Source organism: Crocuta crocuta, unplaced genomic scaffold, assembly GCF_008692635.1.
Source record: "Crocuta crocuta isolate KB4526 unplaced genomic scaffold, BGI_CrCroc_1.0 scaffold64, whole genome shotgun sequence".
Classification (NCBI taxonomy): domain Eukaryota; kingdom Metazoa; phylum Chordata; class Mammalia; order Carnivora; family Hyaenidae; genus Crocuta; species Crocuta crocuta.
The window spans coordinates 12,898,005-12,922,669 of NW_027530640.1; the positions used below are offsets into that span (position 1 = coordinate 12,898,005).

Consider the following 24,665-nt stretch of genomic DNA (forward strand, 5'->3'; position numbering starts at 1 on the left):
AAACTGATTTTTAGGCATATTAGAAACTAGAAAACAAGTGATTATTTCTTTAAAAAAAATTTTTTTTAAATGTTTTAAGTATTTCTGAGAGAGAGAGAAAGACAGAGAGAGAGAGACAGCATGAGCAGGTCAGAGAGAGAGGGAGACACAGAATCCAAAGTAGGCTCCAGGCTCCGAGCTGTCAGCACAGAGCCCGATGCAGGGCTTGAACCTACGAACCGTGAGATCATGACCTAAGCCAATGTTGGACACTTAACCGGCTGTGCCACCCAGGTGCCCCTAAGTGATTATTTCTAAATCATGAAAGACAAAATGAAAATACTAACCTTGCTTGTGGAAGGTGAATAGGTTCCAGTGTATGTAATCATATAGAATATTTCCACCTAAGTTATAACTACAACTTCCTACTTCCTGTATGAGCATCCTTACCAAAACCTGGTTAATACTCAGTGACATTGTGGATGAGGCTAACATATACAATAGAAAGATGTTCGTTTTTTCCCATTTTCATTCCCTTTTCTCTCACTATACTTTGTTGACCCCTGTCTATCAAGTGTCCATCAGCATGTCCAACCTGAGTTCACATGTTGTTTCATTAGGCCTCATTTTCATCCTATTGTAACTAAGAGGGTCATCCAAAGTTTTTGTTTCCCAGGATGTGGGACTTCAGTCTTCAAATTGAGCTCTCCTCTTCAAATTCTTCACTAACAAGATTCTCAGTGAATAAGACATTTTAAAGAGTTTTGAGATTTTATCTTTAGAAATAAATTGCTGCTATACTAGATGAATACTAACAGTTCTCACATAAATATCCTTTATATTCTTTTGCACTCCTCACCTCTGCATTTAATTATTTTTAAAATAAAGTAAATGGACAAGGAGTCTTTTCCATTTTCTTCCACTATGTTTTTTTTTTTAATATTTTTATTTATTTATTTATTTCTAGGAGAGAGAGAGACAGCGTGAGCAGGGGAGGGTCAGAGAGAGAGGGAGTCACAGACTGAAACAGGCTCCAGGCTCTGAGCTGGCAGTCAGCACAGAGCCCGACGCGGGGCTCGAACCCACGAACTGCGAGATCATGACCTAAGCGAAAGTCGGACGCTCAACCGACTAAGCCACCCAGGCGCCCCATCTTCCACTATGTTTGACATTTGTAATCATTTTGTGCAAATCTACAGTTTGGGTCCTCAGACAGAGGACCCTGATTTTAATTTAATTTTAATTTACCCTGTTTTAATTCAGAAGAGGATATTTTTGTGTGAGTGTGGCTCTTCATAGAATGGAAGCTTAATGCCATTTTCAGTAGATTGGTATTTTGTCCTAAACAACCATGAGGGATGCTGGTTTGTGAATATAATAGGCAAAGAAAACTTGAAAATAATTACCATTAAAAAAAAAAAAAGAAAAGACGGGGTGCCTGCGTGGCTCAGTCAGGTAAGCAGCCGACTTCGGCTCAGGTCATGATCTGGCGGTTCGTGGGTTTGAGCCCCGCGTCGGGCTCTATGCTGACAGCTCAGAGCCTGGAGCCTGTCTTCAGACTGTGTGTGTGTCTCTCTCTGACCCTCCCCTGCTCCCGCTGTCTCTCTCTCTCTCTCAAAAATAAATAAAACATTTAAAAATTTTTTAAAAGATTAAAAAAAAGAAAAGAATTACTATCATGTCCTTTTATGTTAACTTTCCTTATGTTAGGAAAATATATTGTGCTCTATTATTGAGAATTCTTCATTGGCTGTTAAAACTCAGCTGTTTCTAAGATCATAACTGCCAAAGCCAAATGAAACTCAGCTAAAATCCAGGTTTTCAATATACAAAATGAAATATATCTTAATTAGAGCATCATCTAAGGAAAATATTTCTGTATCTCTGGAAAACTATAGAGGCTGCTGCTGAGACATCATATTTGCCTAACTAGCTTTGTGACCACCTTAATTTAATGCATTTTATTAGGCAATTGAAGAGAACCAAAGCATTCAGTTAGGTAAATATTCAGGAAATACCTGTTATGTATTCTGAACTCTTAAGCTAATAAGACACAACTATTCTCTTTAAAAATTTATATTTTATAAAAGAAGGCCCCAGCTATTTGGATCTTTGTATTTATTACATGACACTCATGACATTAGACATAAATACCCAAATGCCTAAAAAAGAGAAATTAATATAATGAATGGCCCAAGTGATTCAATCTGTATGCTCTAGTATATAACAGAAAGTAAAAGCACCTGCTCAATTGGTTTAATCATGAAAATCTTCATTTCATTGGTCAAAGAAATTTTTTAATGGTTATAAAATGGGGGAAGTTCCTGTGTGAGACATTTGGAAAAGATGGATAGTACTTAAGAGGATGAAATGATTATGTTTGGTGAAAAATATTGTTGGAAGCAGTAAATTGTTCACTTTGACTAAAATACATGAGCACTATACAAGAAAATAGAAGTTTACGTGTATTAGACACTGGAGAACAGGCTAGTATTTATAAATCATAAGAGACAAATGGAGAATACCAATCTTGATTGTTGGAGGTGAGTATATTTGTTAATAAAATTGTTCGCAATACTTTCCCACACCAATTATATACTACAGCATCATACTTGCTTCTAAAAGCTCTTTGCACTTATAGCCCTTATATGAATTAATGAAGACTTTCAGTTAAGTGCTGGTGATTTCTGCTTCCTTTTTCAAACATTTAAAATTTCCCTTTCAATGGCTTATTCTTGGCATTGGAGGTTTCCTAGATCAGAGGGTTCTCTGAAGTCTTCAACACCAGAATTGTGAAATCCAAAGATCAAGAGTATGTCATCATTAATAACCACTTTCCCCCATTCTCAGGAACACATAAAATTGGTCAAGAATTTTCCTAATCAGCACTTAACAGTTATGTTTGCAAAATGTATATTTACTCCAGTTGGGTCTCTATAAATATTTAAAACCTGTATAAAAAAATGATTTCCACTGAAGTAAAAGTTGTCCCTGTGGTGAAACTAAGAGTGACATTCAATCAGCGGTACAAAACATGTAACTAATAGCACAAAATGTGTTTCCATTATCCAATGGCATTAAAGTATATGAAAGAATAAGACTGAACAGTATAAGAATCGATTACTTACGGTTTGGAGCCACATGATGTCGCTCTGTACCATAAAATTAATCTGCTAGAGAAAGAAAAAAATCCTTTCTGTTATTATAAAGAAGCTGCATCCACCATTCAGGTAGAGAGAAATGGAGGATACAATGCCACTGGACTGAAGGATTAGAAGATATTTCTTGATTTTGAAACAAGATCCCTTAATGAAAACAAGGCACTGCGGGCTCCAGATGGAGTTTTCCTGGGGAAATGGCCAGGAATCCAAGCGTCTGCTGCTTTCACTTCTATTCCTCGCAGCCTGGAGAGCGGGGAGTGGCCAGGTTCACTACTCGGTCCTGGAGGAGGCCAAACACGGCACCTTCGTGGGACGCATAGCCCAGGACCTGGGGCTGGAGCTGGCGGAGCTGGTGCCACGCCTTTTCCGAGTGGCTTCCAAAGGCCACGGGGACCTTCTGGAGGTAAATCTGCAGAATGGCATTTTGTTTGTGAATTCTCGGATTGACCGCGAGGAGCTTTGCGGGCGGAGCCTGGAGTGCAGCATTCACCTAGAGGTGATCGTGGACAGGCCGCTGCAGGTATTCCATGTGGAGGTGGAGGTGAAGGACATTAATGACAATCCGCCTGTGTTCCCTGGAACACAAAAGAATCTATCTATGGCGGAATCCAGGCCTATTGACACTCGGTTTCCACTAGAGGGCGCATCCGATGCAGATATCAGGGCCAACGCGATGCTGACCTACACCCTGAGCCCCAATGAATATTTCTTGCTGGAAAAACCGTCCGATGTCGAGCGAGTAAAACGTCTTGGGCTACTACTAAGAAAATCTTTAGACAGGGAAGAAGCTCCGGAGATTTTCTTAGTGCTCACAGCCACTGATGGCGGCAAACCTGAGCTGACTGGCACCGTTCAGTTACTCATCAAAGTGCTGGATGCCAATGACAACCCTCCAGCTTTTGACAGAACACTCTATGCCGTGAAATTACCAGAAAATGTTTCTAATGGGACGTTGGTAATGAAACTAAACGCCTCAGATTTAGATGAAGGCTCTAATGCGGACATTATTTATTCATTTTCAACTGATATCTTACCAAATGTGGAGTCCAAGTTTCAAATAGATCCAATTACTGGAGAAATTATGGTAAAGGGATATATCGATTTTGAAGAAAGAAAATCCTATGAGATTCTTGTAGAGGGCATTGATAAAGGGCAACCCCCACTCTCTGGCCATTGTACAGTTATGGTGGAAGTTGAGGACATCAACGATAATGTCCCAGTAATGGAATTCAAATCTCTGTCACTCCCAATCAGAGAAGACGCTCCAGCAGGCACGGTCATCGCCCTGATCAGCGTGTCCGACCGTGATTCCGGAGTCAACGGGCAGGTGACCTGCTCACTAACAGCCCACGTACCCTTCAAGTTGGTGTCCACCTTCAAGAACTACTATTCGCTGGTGCTGGACAGCGCCCTGGACCGCGAGAGCGTGTCAGACTACACTCTAGTAGTGACCGCGCGGGACGGAGGCTCGCCTTCGCTGTGGGCCACGGCCAGCGTGTCCGTGGAGGTGGCCGACGTGAACGACAACGCGCCGGCATTCGCGCAGCCCGAGTACACGGTGTTCGTGAGGGAGAACAACCCGCCCGGCTGCCACATCTTCACGGTGTCCGCGCGGGACGCGGACGCGCGGGAGAACGCGCGGGTGTCCTACTCGCTGGTGGAGCGGCGGGTGGGCGAGCGTGCGCTGTCGAGCTACGTGTCGGTGCACGCGGAGAGCGGCAAGGTGTACGCGCTGCAGCCGCTGGACCACGAGGAGCTGGAGCTGCTGCAGTTCCAAGTGAGCGCGCGCGACGCGGGCGTGCCTCCGCTGGGCAGCAACGTGACGCTGCAGGTGTTCGTGCTGGACGAGAACGACAACGCGCCCGCGCTGCTGCCGCTGCCTGGGGCGCGCGGCGGCGCGGGCGCGGTGAGCGAGCTGGTGTGGCGGTCGGTGGGCGCGGGCCACGTGGTGGCGAAGGTGCGCGCGGTGGACGCGGACTCTGGCTACAACGCGTGGCTGTCGTACGAGCTGCAGCCGGCGGCGGGGGGCGCGCGCAGCCCGTTCCGCGTGGCGCTGTACACGGGCGAGATCAGCACGACGCGCAGCCTGGACGAGGCGGACTCGCCGCGCCAGCGCCTGCTGGTGCTGGTCAAGGACCACGGCGAGCCGGCGCTGACGGCCACGGCCACCGTGCTGCTGTCGCTGGTGGAGAGCGGCCAGGCGCCCAAGGCGTCGTCGCGGGCGTTGGCGGGCGCGGCGGGCGCGGAGGCGGCGCTGGTGGACGTCAACGTGTACCTGATCGTCGCCATCTGCGCCGTGTCCAGCCTGTTGGTGCTCACGCTGCTGCTGTACACGGCGCTGCGGTGCTCGGCGCCGCCCACGGAGGGCGCGTGCGGGCCTGGGAAGCCCACGCTGGTGTGTTCCAGAGCGGTGGGGAGCTGGTCGTACTCGCAGCAGAGGCGGCAGAGGGTGTGCTCTGGGGAGGGCGCGCCCAAGACCGACCTCATGGCCTTTAGTCCCAGTGTACCTGACTCTAGGGACAGAGAGGATCTGCAGCCAGCAACTGGAGACTCCCTTTCAAAGGTTAGTTTTAAATATCTTTTATTTATTCTGCATTATTTAATCTAAAGTTTTATTTTCCTTTATTCTATCAATTTCATCCTAATTAAAAAAGTTCAGAATGAAATTTCTCTGACATGCTTTTTTACTTCTTTTATACCCAGTTTAGCTAATATCTTTTAGAATTATAGGACCCCAAGGCCGTATATGTTGTCTTAAGGTCTTCATTATTCAAAGCATATTTATATAACTAAAGTTATATATTTTGTGCTTACCATCTTCACCTATTTATTTTCAGTTGTAATCAACTTTTAAGAGAATTTTTCTTTTTATTTGCCTATAATACATCAAAAGTGCCTAGATATAATACCATAACTCAATCAATTATTTGAAAGTGAAAACTTTTGTTACTTCCGTTCCTCAATTTAAGAAGCTACTCAAACTTGGGACATATGGTGGCACAGTCCGTTAAGCATCTGACTTCCTCTCAGGTCATGAGAGGAACCATTTCATGGTTCCTGAGTTTAACCCCAGATTGGGGCGAACACAAGCCCCGCTTGGGGTGAGCCCCACTTTTCTCTGTCCCTCTTTCTCTCTCTCTCTCTGCCCCTAGCTCCCTTGCACCCTCTGTCTCTCTCAAAAAACAAAGCTACTTAAATGTACCTCCAAAATCACTTTTCCTTATTTCTACCCAAATTAACAACAATTTTAACGCTATAACTGTTGCTAATTTTTACCTGTTTCCTGTGCTTTATCTAAATATAATTGCACAAAATATGTTTGTGTGTGCCTGTGTTTGTGTGTTTTCCATATTTATCATTCATCATCCTGTGGAGTCATCCATATTGCTGTGTGTAGTTGGAGTTCATTTAATTTGTTTTCCCTCCGGTAGTTTATTTTATGACTATAGTGTGAGTTATTTATCCCACTGTTGAGGATTTTGCATTGTTTCTCCTATGTCTGCTTCAACTAATGCTGTCATAAATGTATTAACATTTTTGGGGGTGGCTAGTACCTTAGTTGGTTGAGCGACTGACTCTGGATCTTGGCTCAGGTCATGATTTCACAGTTCATGGGTTTGAGCCCTGCCTGCATCCCCGCAGAGCCTGCTTGGGAGTCTGTCCATTCTCTCTGTTCCTCACCTGCTTGTGCTCTCTCTCTCAAGATAAATAAACTAAAAATTTTTTTTCAGTGCCCAGGTACACAGTTTTCTGTTATTTGAGTAGAACTGAAATTAGTAGAACATAAAATGTTTGCATATATTCATCTTTAATATACCAAATGTTTTTACCCATTTACACTTGTGCTAACAGTGTATTGCTCTACATCATCTCCAAAATTTGGCATTGTCAGATTGCTTATGTAGTTGCTATCTTGCCAGATGTGTTTTGTATTTCTATTTTACGTTTCCTGATTTAAAATGAGGTTGAGCACCTTTTTGTATTATTATTGGCCATTTTATATCTTATTTATACAAAAGCTGTTCCCAGTCTCTGCCTATTTTTATTGTGTTGCATTTTCTATTGCTTTTTGAAAATTTCATACATTCTAAATATAGTAGCTTTCTTGGTTTTGCACTTATCTGCTCTTCATTATTTTGTCTTTTGGTAAAAAGAAAATTTTAATTTCATTTAAGTTCAATTTATCAATCTTTTCATTTTTATTCCGTGTCATGTAGATAATTTTGTTGGTATTTTGTTTCATTGTTCATGTTAGATATACAATCTTTTTAGAATATTTTTGTTTTTTGTGACATAGGGGTCAAGATTAATTTTCCCCAATGACAGTCAACTGAAACAGCACCATTTCTTAAAAAATTGAATTCCACATATTTTTATAAAATATCCATTATATGGGTATGGTCTTTTTTGTTGTTCTAATCTTTTTGACTTAAAAATATTTTTTTACATCAATGCCATGTTACCTCTTCCATTTCCACCTACATTTGTATATAAATTTCATAAAAACAATTTGGTGAGGTTTTGTTTGGATTACAGTGAATCTGTTTAGAAATGTGAAGCACATTGACATCTTTACAAAGATGAATTATTCAGTTCATGAAGATGACCTTTTTACTAAATAATTTGTAATGTTTCTTAATATTTTACAATTTTCTGTACAGAGGTTCTTTAAATATTTCACTAGATTTATTTTTAGGTATTTGCCATTGTTAGTCATTATAAATATCAGCTCTAAGTGAAATTTTTTTCTGTTTAATAGGCACATATGAACGTATGGTGTGGGTTTTTCTGTTTTTGTTTCTTTTAATGTTTATTTATCTTGAGAGAGAGAGAGAGAGAGAGTGGGGGAGGGGTAGAGAGGGAGGGAAAGAGAGAATTCCAAGAAGACTCTGCTCTGTTAACGCAGAGACTGAAATGCAACTCACTCTCATAAATCCGTGAGATCATGACCTGAGCCAAAATCAAGAGTTGGTTGCTTAACTGAGTCACCCAGGCGCCCCTTTCCTTTCCAGTTCTTATCCTCATTGTATCTTTTGTGTGCCTTATGGCCTTGAGTGAGACCACTAGCAGTACGTTAAGTAGAAATGGAAATTGTGAGTAACCTTGTCTCATATATGAAGTCAAAGGAAATTTTTAAATAATTTGTCATTAATTATGTTTCCTGCAGTTTTAAAAAGATCCTTTAAATTCTTTTTATTCTATTTTTCTTCCTTTTTTGCCTTTATCTGGATTAGTGTATATATATATTTTCAAAAATTTTATTTAAATTCTAGTTAGTTAACATATAGTGTAAATATGATTGGTTTCTGGAGTAGAATTTAGTGATTCTGGATTAGTATATTTTAATTATTCATTTTCTCTTTCTATTATCTTAACTTACATANGATTTTATTTATTTATTTATTTATAACTATTTTATAACTTTTTATTTATTTATAATTTATTTATTTTATAACTTTTAATGTTTGCTTATTTTTGAGAGAGAGAGAGAGAGAGAGAGAAATACACAGAGTACAAGTAGGGGAGGGGCAGAGAGAGAGGGAGACAGAATCTGAAGCAGGTGCCAGCCTCTGAGCTGTCAGCACAGAGCCCAAAGTGGGGCTCAAACTCAGGAAATGTGAGATCATGACCTAAGCCAAAGCCGGACACTTAACCAACTGAGCAATTCAGACACCGCAGATTTCCTGGACTTTAAAACAAGCATCATTGATTTGTTAAAATCTAAATTAAATTAGTGCTCTTTTACTGCTTTCAGACAATGGTAGGCCCTTGAATAATAACCACTAACCTCGTTCTACTTTTGTTTGGTGTTATGCTTGCAGTTATACATTTATTATAGACACAGATTACATTTTATGTTTTGTTCAGTTACTTTTGTTTTTGTTTCTTTCTGGGATCATTTTTCTTCTCAAGAAATTCTTTAATATTTCTTTTAGTAGTGGTAAAGAATTCTCTGACTTTTTGTATACCAGAAATATGCTCATTTCATCATCACTTGAAAAACAGTTTTGCTGAATATTGAATTCTGGGTTGGAAGTAATTTTTTTCTTAGTGTTTTCAAGATGATATCCCTGGAATGAATGTCATTCTTGAAATAAATGGCTGTCAAGTTTATTGTTCAGTTAGTGTACCTTTTCTCTTTTCCTCCAGCTGCTTTTTATAATTTTCATCATTTTAAATTTTCATTGGCTTTATTATATGCTTAGTTTTAGTTTTCTTGCATTTTATCTTGTTTGCAATTTTGAAAGCTTGACTATGTGGATAGGTGTCTTTCATCAACACAGAAAAAAATTCAGCAGTTACCCTTCTTGTATCACTTCTGCATCAAATTCTTTTAATCCTCCTCTTCTGCAACTAAGTGCTTTGTGTGTGAAATATTTTTACCATATTTCTTATATCTTCTATGCCCCTTTCTGTTTTTTGAAGACAATTTTGGTCTCTTTATTACATGTTGAATATTTATTCTGACCAGTCTTCTACTTGAGCAATTTTCTCTTCTTACTTCAATCTGTTATTAAATTTTTAAATATTTATCTTATTTTTGAGAGGGAGAGAGACAGAGCACAAGTGGGGGAAGGGCAGAGAGAGAGAGAGAGAGAGAGAGGGAGGGAGATACAGAATCTGAAATAGGCTCCAGGCTCTGAGCTGTCAGTACAGAGCTCGAGGCAGAGCTCTAATCCACAATCCAGAAGATCTTGATTTTAGCTGAAGTCTGAAGGAAGTGGACGCTTAACTGACTGAGGCAGCCCAGCGCCCGTATGTGTGCCTTTTTAAATGTGCATTTTCCTTCATGATCCTCTTGCTTCATAAGTCTGATAATTTTGCATTGAGTTCTGGATATTGTGATTGAGAAGGTATAGTTGTTGTAGATGTCATTATAGTCCTCAAAAGATGGATAACATAAATATTTGACCGATATGGATTTAGGGTTTATAGAAAAGTTTTATTTGAAATGAGCATTTTATTTCTTCCCCTTTTAAATCTACCATAATGGTGTCTGAAATCTTTTTCTTTCCCACTCATTCTCCAGTTCTACTTTGTAGTATCGTATGAAATAGAATAAAAATTTCATACTTTATTTGAAACTTTTTTCTTCCTGCTTACCACTGAATCATAAGAACCAAGCTTATTGAAATTTATCACTGTTTAATTACCCTGCTTTCTTCTTTTTTTACCCTGGACACTGGCTAATGCTATAAGAATCTTGTACCTCACCAAGTATAGAATAGAATTTCACTTGACCTAGGATTTTAAAATGAATATGACCTAAAAGATCATAATTTCTCTCAATTAAATGATGAATAAACAGTGGCTCAGACATAAAAAACTTGCTTGAGGCCACATGGATATTAATGTGAATACATAGAATAGAGCCAAAAGTTTTAAATAGATCTATTGTCCCTTTCTCCACTTTTAAATGAGCCAAGGCAATGGGATTGTGAGTAAAAACTATATGTAATGTAATTTACATTTTCAGTTACAGGTATTTTAAAATTACTCTCAGATTTTTCTCATTAGAATGGACATAAAATATAAATATTTTGGCAGAATATTTTATAAGGAAATTGAACCATTAGAAAAGTAATGTAAGTATATATACCATATGCACAAATGTGCTTTCATAGGATAATTTTTGGTAATTAATTTTTGGTCAAATTGGGTGCAGCAGCATAAATTATTTATAAATCTTTAAAAGATGCTTCAACTTCATGTTTTATTTTTGGGCAGTGTGGTAGACTTTTGTAAATTTTTACAGATAGAGAAATATAGCTTATTAAAATTTTATTCTGGAGGTTTTTTTAATGTTTATTTTTGAAAGAGCGAGAGACAGAGCATGTCTCAGAGCATGGGGAGGGGCAGAGAGAGATGAAGATACAGAATCCAAAGTGGGCTCCAGGCTCTGAGCTGTCAGCACAGAGACCAATGTGGGGCTTGAAGTCACGGAGCCATGAGATCATGACCTGAGCTGAAGTCAGACGCTTAACTGACTGAGCCGCCCAGATGCCTCTATTCTGGAGTTTTGTAGGTAATGAAGGACATCTAGATTCCAATACAAAATTAAATTTTCTAGTGTAGCATCTTCCTGAATGCTTCCCATTATATTAAGTAGAGATACCTCAAAACTTTTTCTGGTTTTCTTAACCTAAATTCATTGTCAAGGAAGGAGTTTTATTTCTGTATCAAGGTTTAAATATAACTAAAATTTTTAGAGAAACTAGCAAATGAAAGAATCAGTTAATAAGGTAATCCATAATATTTGATTGAAATAATGGTTTGGAAAAATATTTGAAGAATTTTCCCTACCTGTTGTCTATGGAATTAACAGCAGAGAGTCTATAATTATTCAGAATTTAATCACCCAAAAGAGTTGAGTATTGAAAGACAAATGCAAGGTGATAATCCAAAAACTTAATATTATTGAACAGCTGTGAAGATGGGTCAAATGTCAAGTTTTGTTTTCCCCTGAAATTTCTATATGAAAAAAAATTACAAACTAAAAGAAGCATGTGATACTGTTTATGCCATTTTCCCCTTTGTGTATACTTTCAAAATATTTAAATATGTACTGAAAATACTCTATAAATTACCATGCATACATAATTAACATCACACTGTCAGGTTGGCTGTTAAATACTGGACATTTACTTTTTTCAAAACTAAATCTATTTATAATATGTTTTTGGAGTTTTGCATCAGTTATGGTTCTATAATAGAAGGTAAGTCAACCTTAAATGATGATATTTTCAACACATTTATTATCATTTTTTGTTTTTTAATGTTGTATATTGAACTGTTTTCAAATGATCATTATCAGGAACAGATAAGTAATCTTGAAAATTGAAATTTGTTTAGTGTTTGGATGATCTGAGTGCTGAGTAGAAAGCCATGTTAGAAGAAAGAATAAGAATCTTTGAAAAACTAAATGGAATGGTAAATATACTGTGAAATATTATATAAGAAATGAATCCAGTAACTTATCCTATATTTTACTACTTTGAACACTGGAAAGCAAGTGTATTTTAATTGACTTTGTATTTTTGACTAAATTCTTATTTATCTTCTCACTATTTTTTATATTAAACTTTTCCATATTTGTTTTATACTGTGACACAAAAATAATACTTCAAGTCTCATATGTCACCTAAACCAAACCCATGGAACAATTTGCGGTTTATGCTTTACATATAAAAGTATCAAATAATAGGATTATTGATCTACTAGACACTATGTCTTCATAGGTAAGGCATATTTTTTAATATTTATGGAATTCTAGGGAGTATATACAGAAGCAAAAGGTTAAATACTTTTTCATTGGAAAAACTTGGTGACATTTTCTTGGGACATTTCCTTCTGACCATATTTATAAGTAAGTCCAAGTGGTATCATACAGCAAATCAACCGGATGATTAAAAAGAGATGAAATTAACATAGAGTTAGTCCAGTTAATAATGTGATTTCTATCTTTTAATTTTTACTGGGACCCAAATATTTTACGGAGTAGTATATCTACAAACCAAATTAGTAGTTTGATTTGCTGCATAAAAGCAAAGATATGTGATTTCGCAATTTATATAATCAGGAATGGCAAGTTGAAGAAATGCTGCCTAGATGCATCTAGTTTTAAAAAGTGGTGTCAAGATGTTGACCAAGTCACACTATAGTTTTGGCCTCTAGAAAATGTAAATCTCCAAATTATAATTTTTTAGCCAACAGTAAATGCAGGTCATATAGAGAGAAATGAAAGAAATTGGATTTTTAGCAATTTGAATATCAGACTTCCAAAAAGGAACTCAGACAAGAATGCTATTCAAATAGGTTGTTACTTTGAAAATAACATCAACAGAAAGTCAATATTAAATATTGCAAATAGGAATATAAATTTGTTTCATGAGTAACGTAGAAATAGTTACAAACATCCCATCAAAATAATAGAAAACACTCAAGAAATTTAATAATATATATTTAAATATGGAAATAAATAAAAAACTAAAGCTTTTAAAGTTAGCTGGGAATTCTATAAATAATAGATGAATACAAATTACTGTAGTAAAGATGATTATGGTACGACTAATGTAGAATTGAGTTTGCAATGTTTTAATGAAAACTGACATTCTTTATTGTAATGATGTATTTTATTTTAATGATGTATTTTGATTAGAGAGAAGGAAAATAAGGAATACCTAAGAGTCATTGAAATTTGGAAATGTTTAACGAATGGAAGCAAATAACATAACAAAGCATAACAAAGTAAAACTCACCCTTTCGTCCACATGATGGCGCTGGAAACCGCAAGTTTGGTGGTTGGTTTTTTTTTTTTTTCCTTCCCCCAATAAAGGAATACAAAGAGTTTATTTTCCTTAGACAGAAAGGAAAAGGGCCACTCCATTTTTTACTCTGATGCTGAAGCTGGAAAGGTGAGCAAATAAAAAAAATATAGCAAATTAGGAATTAGGTTTCCAAAAGCTATCGTGTGGTAGTGCAATAGATATTTGAAAATTGCAACGAATTTGCGATGGTATATTCCCAGAGGAGTCCAGGTTGCCGGCGCCTGCTGCTCGTGCTTCTGCTTCTCACAGCCTTGGAGTCAGGGAGCAGCCACATCCACTACTCGATCCCGGAGGAGGTAAAACACGGCACCTTCGTGGGCCGCATTGCGCAGGACCTGGGGCTCGAGCTGGCAGAGCTGGTGCCGCGTCTTTTCCGAGTGGCGTGCAAAGGTCATAGAGATCTTCTGGAAGTAAATCTGCAGAATGGCATTTTGTTTGTGAATTCTCGGATAGACCGGGAGGCATTGTGCGGGCGGAGCGCGGAGTGCAGCATCCACCTGGAGGTGATCGTGGACAGGCCGCTGCAGGTTTTCCATGTGGAGGTGGAGGTGAAGGACATTAACGACAACCCGCCCAGGTTCTTGCGGCAGGAACAAAGATTATTTATTTTAGAGTCAAGAATAGTGGATTCTCGGTTTCCGCTAGAGGGCGCATCTGATATGGATGTAGGAGCAAACGCAGAATTGAAATACAAATTAAATCCTAATGAATATTTTGACTTGGATGTTAAAACAAATGAAGAAGAAACAAACATTTTAGAGCTAGTATTAAAGAAAGCAGTAGATCGAGAAGAAACCCAAGAACATCTTTTATTACTGACTGCGACTGATGGAGGAAAGCCTGAACTAACAGGTACAGTTCAATTATTGATCAGTGTATTGGATGCGAATGATAATGCCCCCAAATTTGATAAATCAGTTTATAATATCAGACTATTAGAAAATGCACCGAATGGGACGTTAGTTATTAAACTGAATGCCTCAGATGCAGATGACGGCATTAATAAGGAAATAGTGTACCTTTTTAGTAATCTTGTTCTTGACAACGTCAGATCTAAATTTATAATCAATTCAAATAGTGGGGAAATAACAGTTAACGGAGAACTGGATTACGAAGATTGTAATTTATATGAAATTAATATTAATGCTGTAGATAGAAGTCCATTCCCATTAACTGGACACTGCAAAGTTATAGTAAAACTCCTGGATGAGAATGATAATACCCCAGAGATGGTCATAACCTCCATATCTCTGCCTGTCCAAGAGGACGCTTCACTGGGAACCGTCATCGCCCTGATCAGTCTGTCCGATCGCGACTCAGGTCCCAATGGGCAGGTGACCTGCACACTGTCGCCCCACATTCCCTTCAAGCTGGTGTCCACCTTCAAGAACTACTATTCGCTGGTGCTGGACAGCGCCCTGGACCGCGAGAGCGTGTCGGACTNACCTCAGGGTCCCAGCTCTGCAGACATCGTGAGTCTCAAAAATATTATTCACAAAAAGTTTCGTTATAAATCTTTAATATTTCCTTCCATCTTCTTTTTTATTTTAAATTATGCTTTTATATTTGATTATTGTCTCATCATTTTAGATATAAATTCGGTATTGGTACTAATTCATTTACTTAACATTAGTTATGGTTAGAATTCATTTTAGAGTGTTGCACATAATCGATTTTCACTAATGAGTTTATTTCAGTAACATACCCCTCTCTCCCGTTTTTTAGGTTTTAAAAGGTGGAGTTAATGGATTAGTTTTCTTTGGAGGATAGAAAGTGTTTCCAAAATTAAATTTTTAATAAATATTTTAATTTTCAATCTTTAAGAAATGTTGTAGGAAGATATTTGCATGACATATTGGTAGAATTATTTATTTCAAAGTCATGTATTAGTACTACAGTGAATTTTTTTACAGTGAAATATTTCAATATCACTATGTCACTTTGCCTTTTCTTTTCCATTGAATATCAATAATTTTAGTGCTTTTATTATACCAATTTGATTTCCTTTTTTATTATTTGTTTATTTTTTAAATGTTTATTTATTTTGTGAGAGAGAGAAAGAGAAAGAGAGTATGAATAGGGGAGGGGCAGTGGGGGAGCAAGACGCAGAATCTGAAGCAGGCTTCAGGCTCTGAACTGTCAGCACAGAGCCCATCGAGGGGCTTGAACTCACAAACTGTGAGTTCGTAACCTGAGCAGAAGTCCGAGGCTTAACCGACTGAGCCACCCAGGTGCCCCTTAATTTCCTTTTTAAGTTATTTGCACACTGAATGATTCTTTTCAGGTTTCTCTTCGTGGTTGGCTTTCACATATTTAAGATGAATTGTTATTTATGATTAATTTTTTTTAGCTTTAAGGGCTTCATTTATTTTTGCATATGAAATACACTTACATGGTTTACAATGGTTTCAAATGTTTCCCTTCCAACTCCAATATCAAGCCATTTAGTAAACCTCCTTCAATATATCTAAATTTTTTTAAAAAAATTAATTCTTTTATATTAGAGAGCACACAAGCAGGTGGAGGGAGAGAGTGAGAATCTTTAGCACGCTTCACACTCAGCACAGAGCCTGACCTGGGGCTCAATCCCAGGACCCTGGGATCATGACCTGAGCTGACATCAAGAATGGGACATTCAATTGACTGAGCCAACCAGGCACCCCTTGACTTTAATTACCTAATTAATTTTTTAACGTTTATTTTTGAGAGAGAGACAGCACAAGGTGGGGGTGGGGCAGAGAGAGAGGGAGACAGAATTCGAAGTAGGCTCAAGGCTCTGACCTGTCAGCACAGAGCCCAATTTGGGGCTCAAACCCACGAACCCCTAAGTCATGACCATAGCCTAAACCAGACACTTAACTGACTGATCCATCCAGTTGCTCCTAATTAGCTAATTTTTTTTTAATGTTTTTTATTTATTTCTAGGAGAGAGAGAGAGAGAGACAGCGTGAGCAGGGGAGGGTCAGAGAGAGAGGGAGTCACAGACTGAGGCTCCAGGCTCTGAGCTGGCAATCAGCACAGAGCCCGACGCGGGGCTCGAACCCACGAACCGCGAGATCATGACCCAAGCGAAAGTCGGACGCTCAACCGACTAAGCCACCCAGGCGCCCCCTAATTAACTAATTTTAAAGTTGAAATTCGAAGAGACTCTTCACTTAGAACAAAATTTATGAAAAATCTTAACAGCTCTAGAAAACCTCTAACAATAAGACTTAGCAATTAGCTTGCAGCTAATATATCTTTTTCTCAGGGCTTATCTTCCTTCAAGCAAAAGAAAATTTCATTTGGGTGTTATTATTGGGTACATATGAACTTTGTGTACCCAAACTAAAACCAATAGAAATTCAGTGATAGAGAGTATTACATAGATCTAGGTTAATTAGTTTAAGATGAAGATTCTTATAGTAGTGGGGGAGCTTTGTATTACAGTTGCCTGTGAGGATTTTGCAAGTATATGAGAATTTTGGAGCATGGGTGTTGGTATGTGTCCATTTGAAAAATATTTTTGTGATTCTCAATTTCTCATTTGAGGAAGAGTTTAATCATTTCCAGCTGATAACATTACAGATGAATTCATGGTGAAATTTACATTTGGTCTTGACTTTGATACCAGGATAACATTTTTACAGGCAAAAAGAGAGGTAATTTTGGAAAAAATTTTGAACAAAGATTGTACTGAGGAAGAAGACAAAGAAGTGATCTATCTTGTCTGCAAAATAGAATTCACATTGGAGAGTAGTTGAAAATAACATTGGAAATGCTGGCTTGTGATTGCATCTCAGGTCATGTAGACATGATTTCTAATGTTAGGGAATTTCTACCTTTAGCTGTACTCAAGAAAAATATGGCGGTATGTGAAAGAAAAGAGAGATGGACTGTTGACAGACTTTGAATAGGGCAGGTAAGGGAAGAGGACTGATAAAAAAATTCATACAGGTGACATGTACAATGTTCATTGCATTACAGTAAAATGAGAATTTCAAGGGTTTGAATTTGGGGGTTGTTAATGATGTGTCTTCATAATCTTCAAAGTGTAATCAAGTTATTTTCTGAGAGTCATCACCATGCATGAGTGAAAATGTCAATTAGAACCATAGAAAGGGGGAAGGAAGATGTGGGTTTGGGAATACGTTCAATAAAAGCCTATTTGAATTTTTTTTAATGTTTTATTTATTTCTAGGAGAGAGAGAGAGAGAGAGACAGCCTGAGCAGGGGAGGGTCAGAGAGAGAGGGAGACACAGACTCCGAAACAGGCTCCAGGCTCTGAGCTGGCAGTCAGCACAGAGCCCAACGCGGGGCTCGAACCCACGAACCGCGAGATCATGACCTAAGCGAAAGTCGGACGCCTAACCAACTAAGCCACCCAGGCGCCCCAATAAAAGTCTATTTGAAACACTGAAAATGGATGAGAACGCTTAAAGGAAAGTATATACAAAGTTAGGATTGAGAGAAAAGGATGAACTCATTTAGGGGCATCTGAAGGATCAGAGCAGGAAAGAACTATGGGTAGATATTCCACCAGAATCTGCATAGATGAAGTATGTTTAGGACAATGTTTTGAAGGGGAGACCTAATATAAGCTGCAGGGAAATTTAGAAATGTAAAGAATATGCACTAAAATTTTCATCTTTCATTATTAAGTAAAAGAAACAGCCTTAGAGGTATTTGATATTCAATGAAGAAAGAAAGAATGGACTGCAATAATCTATAAGATTTTTTAAATGTGGATAAAATTTGTTAGTTTAAAATTACATTCTTTTCCCATAGCAAAATATAATAGCATATCCTGTAACAGAAATATATGCACAAGTTTCTTCTCTACATAAAGAGATTAGTATACTTTGCACTTCTAATTCCTAGGTTACTTCAGATCACAAATTTTCTAAGCTGGTTGATTACAGTGATTAAATTATTGGTAGAAAGTTGTTTTGCTATGAATTGTCTGATCCCTTACCCTACTCTAAATTAATAGAAGTCAGACGAGATGAAACTGGCTCTTTGCAAATTGCAAACATAAGGAGATTTACTATTAAGACAAAGTAAGAATTTTTTTTAATTAAAAAAACTATAGCATAGCGCAGTTATGTGAATTCATTTCTTACCCTTTGTAGTCGCATGATGTCGCTGTCTACCATGAAGTTAATCTAGTTGTTACAGTATTCAGAATTCATTTCTCCTGTTACTGCTTGGTTTCACGAGTGCTGAGTGATGGCAGGCGCAGAACTGGATTAACAGACTCCGATCATACAATATTTCATCTTAATGACGAGACCAGATCTTTTGATGGAAATAAAACAAGTTTTTAACATGGTTATTACCCTGGAAGGCCCACTGGGATTTCGGTGTCTGCTGCTCTCGCTTCTGCTCCTCGTAGCCTCGGAAGAGGGCAGCTGCCAGGTTCAGTACTCGGTCCCGGAGGAGGCTAAACACGGCACCTTCGTAGGCCGCATCGCGCAGGACCTGGGCCTTGAGCTGGCGGAACTGGTGCCGCGCCTTTTCAGAGTGGAGTCCAAAGGTCGCAGGGATCTTCTGGAGGTAAATCTGCAGAATGGCATTTTGTTTGTGAATTCTCGGATCGACCGGGAGGAGCTGTGTGGGCGGAGCACAGAGTGCAGCATCCACCTAGAGGTAATCGTGGACAGGCCGCTGCAGGTTTTCCATGTGGAAGTGGAGGTGAAGGACATTAATGACAACCCGCCTGTGTTTCCTTTAAAGGAACAAAGAGTGCTGATTTACGAATCAAGGCTGCCAGATTCTCTGTTTCCACTAGAGGGCGCGTCAGATGCGGATGTTGGGTCAAATTCTGTCTTAACCTATAGACTCAGTTTCAGCGAATACTTCGCCCTAGATGTGAAAACAAACAGTGATGACAATACACAAATTGGGCTCGTGTTAAGGAAATCCTTGGACAGAGAGGAAGCTCCCGAGCATAACTTATTTCTGACAGCCACTGACGAAGGCAAACCTGAACTCACAGGCACTGCTCAGGTGCTGGTCACTGTGCTGGACGTGAATGACAATGCTCCCAGTTTCGAACAGACTGAATATGAAGTAAGAATACTTGAAAACTCGGGCAATGGAACAATAGTAATCAGACTTAATGCTTCTGATCGGGATGAAGGAGTGAATGGGGAGATTTCATACTCTTTTAATAGTCTTGTTCCAACCATGGTTAGCGACCAGTTTAAAATAGATCCAAATACTGGAGAAATAGCAATTAGAGGGAATTTAGATTTTGAGAATGTAAATTTATACAAAATTCGTATTGACGCAACGGACAAAGGCCACCCACCCATGGCTGGTCATTGTACCGTTTTATTGAAGGTTTTGGATAAAAATGATAATGTCCCTCAGATTACATTGACTTCCTTATCCTTGCCTGTCCAAGAGGACGCTCAGTTAGGTACTGTAATTGCCCTAATTAGTGTGTCAGATCTCGACTCAGGTGCCAACGGCCAAGTGACCTGCTATCTGACACCCCACGTTCCCTTCAAGCTGGTGTCCACCTTCAAGAACTACTATTCGCTGGTTGTGGACAGCGCCCTGGACCGCGAGAGCGTGTCGGACTACACTCTAGTAGTGNTAGCCATCCACCCTGTCCATTAGTGGGTGATATGAGCCAGCATCAGGATTTAAATGATGATCATTGTGCCAAGGTAAGCCTGAATTTTCATACTTAACATTTAATACATATCTGAAATGTTAAATTGTTTCCCAAGAATTCTTTACATTTTTCAATTAAAAAAATTTGAATACATTTTCTTAAAATACATCTGTTCTTCTTCTTCTTCTTCTTCTTCTTCTTCTTCTTCTTCTTCTTTTTGCTAAGTATTGTAATCTTTGTGATTTGTTATTGGTCTTCATTTAAACTGGAACCAGACTTTCTATTCGTGCTGTTTTTTTTTTAAATTGGCATGTGTTTTTTTCTAATTAATTCTGTAGAATTTTCATTTCTTTGCATTTGATCCAAATAGTGTAGAAATAGAAATTCAAGGGAATTTGCATTTTGAGCTAGTAAATTAATATAAAATCTGCATTCGTCCGGCACTGCAAATCTCTTATTTTGAATTTTATTTGGTGAGTTGCTTTTCACAGAGAGCCATTTCTTCTTTTTAAAAAATTTTTTATTTAAATTCTAGTTAGTTAACATACAGAGTTATATCAGTTTCAGGTATACAATTTAGTGATTCACTACTTGCATACAACACTGGATGCTCATCACAACAGGTATACTCCTTAATCCCTGTCATATTTAACCCTATGGTAAGCATCCATAAACATCAGCTTGCTCTCTATAGTTAAGAGTCTGTTTCTTGATTTGCCTGTTTCTTTTTTTCTAGTTTCTCATTTGTTTTGTTTCTTTAATTCCACATATGAATGAAATCATATCGTATTGGTCTTTCTCTGACTTATTTTGCTTAGCATAATACTCTATTCCTTCCAGATTGTTGCAAATGGCAAGATTTCATTCTTTTCTATGGCTGAGTAATATTCCATTGTGCATATAAGTACCACATCTTCTTTATCCATTCCTCAGTTGAAGGACACTTGGGCTGTTCCCATACTTTGGCTATTGTAGATAGTGCTGCTATAAACATCACTGTGCATGTATCCCTTTGAATTATTATTTTTATCTTCTTTGGGTAAATACCCATTAGTGCAATTGCTGGATTATAGGGTAGTTCTATTTTTAGCCTTTTGAGGAATCTCCATTCTCAAATGGAGTGGCTGCACCAGTGTGGATTCCCACCAACAGTGTAGGAGGGTTCCCCTTTCTTCACATCTTTGTCAACACCTGTGGATTTTGTGTTGTTGATTTTAGCCATTCTGTCAGGTATGAGGTGATATCTCATTATAGTTTTGATTTGTATTTCCCTGGCCTTGAGTGTTATTGAGTATCTTTTCTTTTGTCTGTTGGCCATATGGATGTCTATTTTGGACAAATGTCTGTTCCTGTCTTCTGCCCATTTTAAATCAGATTATTCATTTTGGGGTGTTGAGTTTTATAAGTAATTACTATATTTGGATATCAACCCTTTATCAGATATGTCATTTGCACATATCTTCCCCATTCTGCAGGTTGCCTTTTGCTTTGGTTGATTAATTCCTTCACTGTGCAGAAGTTTTTATTTTGATAATGTTCCAATGGTTTATTTTTGCTTTTGTTTGCCTCGCCTCAGGAGACATATCTAGAAAGAAGTTGCTATGGCTCATGTCAAAGACATTACTGTTGTGTTCTCCTCTCTGATTTTTATGGTTTCAGGTCTCTCATTGAGGTCTTTAATCTATTTTCAGTTTATTTTTGTGTATTATTTTGTGTAAAAAGTAGTCCAGTTTCATTCTTTTGCATGTTACTGTCCAGTTTCCCCAACACCATTTGTTGAAGAGACTATGTTTTTCACCTTGGATATTCTTTCCTTCTTTGTCAAAGATAAATTGATCATTTAGTTGTGAGTTCATTTCTGGGTTTTCTATTCTGTTCTGTTGATTTATGTGTCTGTTTTTGCACCAGTTCCATACTGTCTTGGTCACTACAGCTTTGGTATATAACTTGAAGTCCAGAGATGTGATGCCTCCAGCTTTGCTTTTATTTTCAAGGTTGCTTTGGTTATTCAGGGTCTTTTGTGGTTCCATATAAATCTTAAGATTATTTGTTCCTGCTCTGTGAAGAATGCTGCTGGTATTTTGATAGGGATTGCATTAAATGTGTAGATTGCTTTGGGTAGTATTGACATTTTAACAATATTAGGTTTCCTTTACTGATCTAGCTCCTTTACATGTAAGTTCAGGCTGTTTATTTGAGATTTTTCTTGCTTCTTAAGGTAACCCTACATTGCTATACACTTTCTTCTTAGCACAGCTTTTGCTGCATCGGCAAGGTTTTGGACCATCGTATTTTAATTTTCATTTGTTTCTCTGCATTTTTAAAAATCTCTTCTTTGATTTCATGGTTGACCCATTCAATGTGTAGCATCATGATGTTTAACCTCCCTATATTTGTGGTCTTTCCACATTTTTTCTTGTGGTTGACTTCTGGTTTCATAGTGTTGTGGTTAGAAAATTACATGGTATGATGTCAGTCTTTTTCTATTTGTCAAGGCCTGATTTGCAACCTAATATGTGATCTATTCTGGAGAATGTTCCATGCGCACTGAAGAAGAATGTGAATTCTGCTGTTTTAGGATGGAATGTTCTGAATATATCTGTTAAGTCCATCTGTTCCAATGTGTCATTCAAAGCCATTGTTTCCTTGTTTATTTTCTGTTTAGATGATCTCTCCATTGATATAAGTTGGGTGGTAAAGTCCCTTGCTGTTATTGCATTATTATCAATTAGTTCCTTTATATTTGTTATTAATTGTTTTACATTGGGTGCTTTCATGTTGGGTGCATAAATATTTACAGTTGTTAGATCTTCTTAGATTGTCACTTCATTATGATATAGTGCCCTTCTTTAAGATAAGTGTACTCTTAATCTCCTTCACCTATTTCACTCTTCCTCCTACCCACCTCCCCTCTGGTAACCATCTGTTCTCTATAGTTAAGAGTCTAGTCTGGTTTTCTTTCTTTTTTTTTTTTTCCGTCTCTTTTCCCCCTTTATTCATTTGTTTTGTTTCTTAAATTCCACATAAGAATGAAATCATACAGTATTTGTGTTTCTCTGAGTGACTTATTTTACTTAGCATTATACTCTTTACATCCATCCATGTATTTGCAAATGGCAGAGTTTCATTCTTTTTTATGGTTAAATAATATTCCATTGTATACATATATATATATATATATCCCTCCTCTTCTTTGTCCATTCATCTGTCAATGGAAACTTGGGCTGCTTCCATAATTTGACTATTGTAAATAATGCTGCAGTAAACAGGGGTGCATATATCCCTTTGACTTAGTGTTTTCATATTCTTTAGGTAAATACTCAGTAGAGTAATAACTGGATCATATGGTAATTCTATTTTTAATATTTTGATGAACCTCCATACTGTCTTCAATAGTGTCTGCACCAGTTTGCCTCCCAACCAAAAGTGCATGAGGGTTCCATTTTCTCCATATTGTCACCAATATTTGTTGCCTGTTTTTTGTTTTTTGTTTTTTAGCCATTCTGATAGGTGTGAGGTGATATCTCATTGTGGTTTTGATTAGCATTTCCCTGATGATGAATGAGTGTTGGACATCTTTGCATGTGTCTTTGACCATCTGCATGTTTTATTTGCAGAAATGTCTGTTTGTGTATTCTGCCCATTTTTAAATTGGATTATTTGGTTTTTGGGTGTTGAGTTGTATACATTTTGGATACTAACCCTTTATCAGATATGTCATTTGGAAATATCTTCTCCCATTCACTGGGCTGTCTTTTAGTTTTGTTGACTGTTTCCTTTGCTGTGCAAAAGCTTTTTATTTTGATGAGGTCCCAATAGTTTATTTTTGCTTTTACTTCCCTTGCCTCAGGTGACACATCTAGACAGATGTTGTTATGGCCAGTGTCAGAGAAGTTACTGCATGTGCTCATTTCTAGGATTTTTTATGGTTTCTCTCATATTTAGGTCCCTAATCTGTTAAGGATTGTTTTTATTTTTGTGTATGGTGTAAGAAAGTGGTTAAGTTTCATTCTTTTGCATGAGCTGTCCGGTTTTTCCAACATCATTTGTTGAAGAGGCTGTATTTTTTCCATTGCATATTCTTGCTTCCAAGTGTTGAGTTTCAGAATTTTAGTGAACATTTATATTTTTTGCTTATTTAAAAGAAGAGTATGTGTAAGTCAAAGAAAAGGAGGGTCACCAAGATGATGTGAGCTTTGGAAACTGTATTATCTGAATAACTGATGATGTTAACCATGACTGTAACTTTTTTGTAATGTACTGTGATTTTTTAACCCTAAATCAGACTCTGATTTGGATGCTCACATAAATTCACCCCTCTAGCCCACAATTAGTTGGACTAATATCTCATGTCCACAATAGACTTTCAAGAACCGTTTATAGTACTTAACTTTAAAGAAATGAGGATGCTCTAAAAATGTGAACCAGTAGGCTTAACTAAATTATATTCATATTTGCTGTTTATAGAATTGTTATTAGTATACCTTTTGAGTTTAGAGTCAACATAGCGTCCTGAAATACTCTTTAACTCATAACTAGCTCCCCTAATGTCCATTTCAAAAGGAAATCTAAGACTAAGATAAGACTACCAAC

General features: G+C 37.8%; 1 protein-coding gene and 1 pseudogene across 1 annotated transcript in view; both read left to right on the plus strand.

Annotated features, from left to right (window-relative positions):
* LOC144235336 (protocadherin alpha-3-like) overlaps positions 1 to 5,852 on the plus strand; it is an 8,795-nt gene extending 2,943 nt beyond the window's left edge. Inside the window, exons 2-3 of the mRNA XM_077768891.1 lie at positions 4,468 to 5,703; positions 5,844 to 5,852. Coding sequence (XP_077625017.1) covers positions 4,468 to 5,703; positions 5,844 to 5,852 — 1,245 coding nt within the window. The remainder of the gene's footprint in view (positions 1 to 4,467; positions 5,704 to 5,843) is intronic.
* Positions 5,853 to 13,653: 7,801 nt separating this feature from the next.
* On the plus strand, positions 13,654 to 20,074 carry LOC144235338 (protocadherin alpha-5 pseudogene; annotated as a pseudogene).
* The last annotated feature ends 4,591 nt before the right edge of the window (positions 20,075 to 24,665 follow it).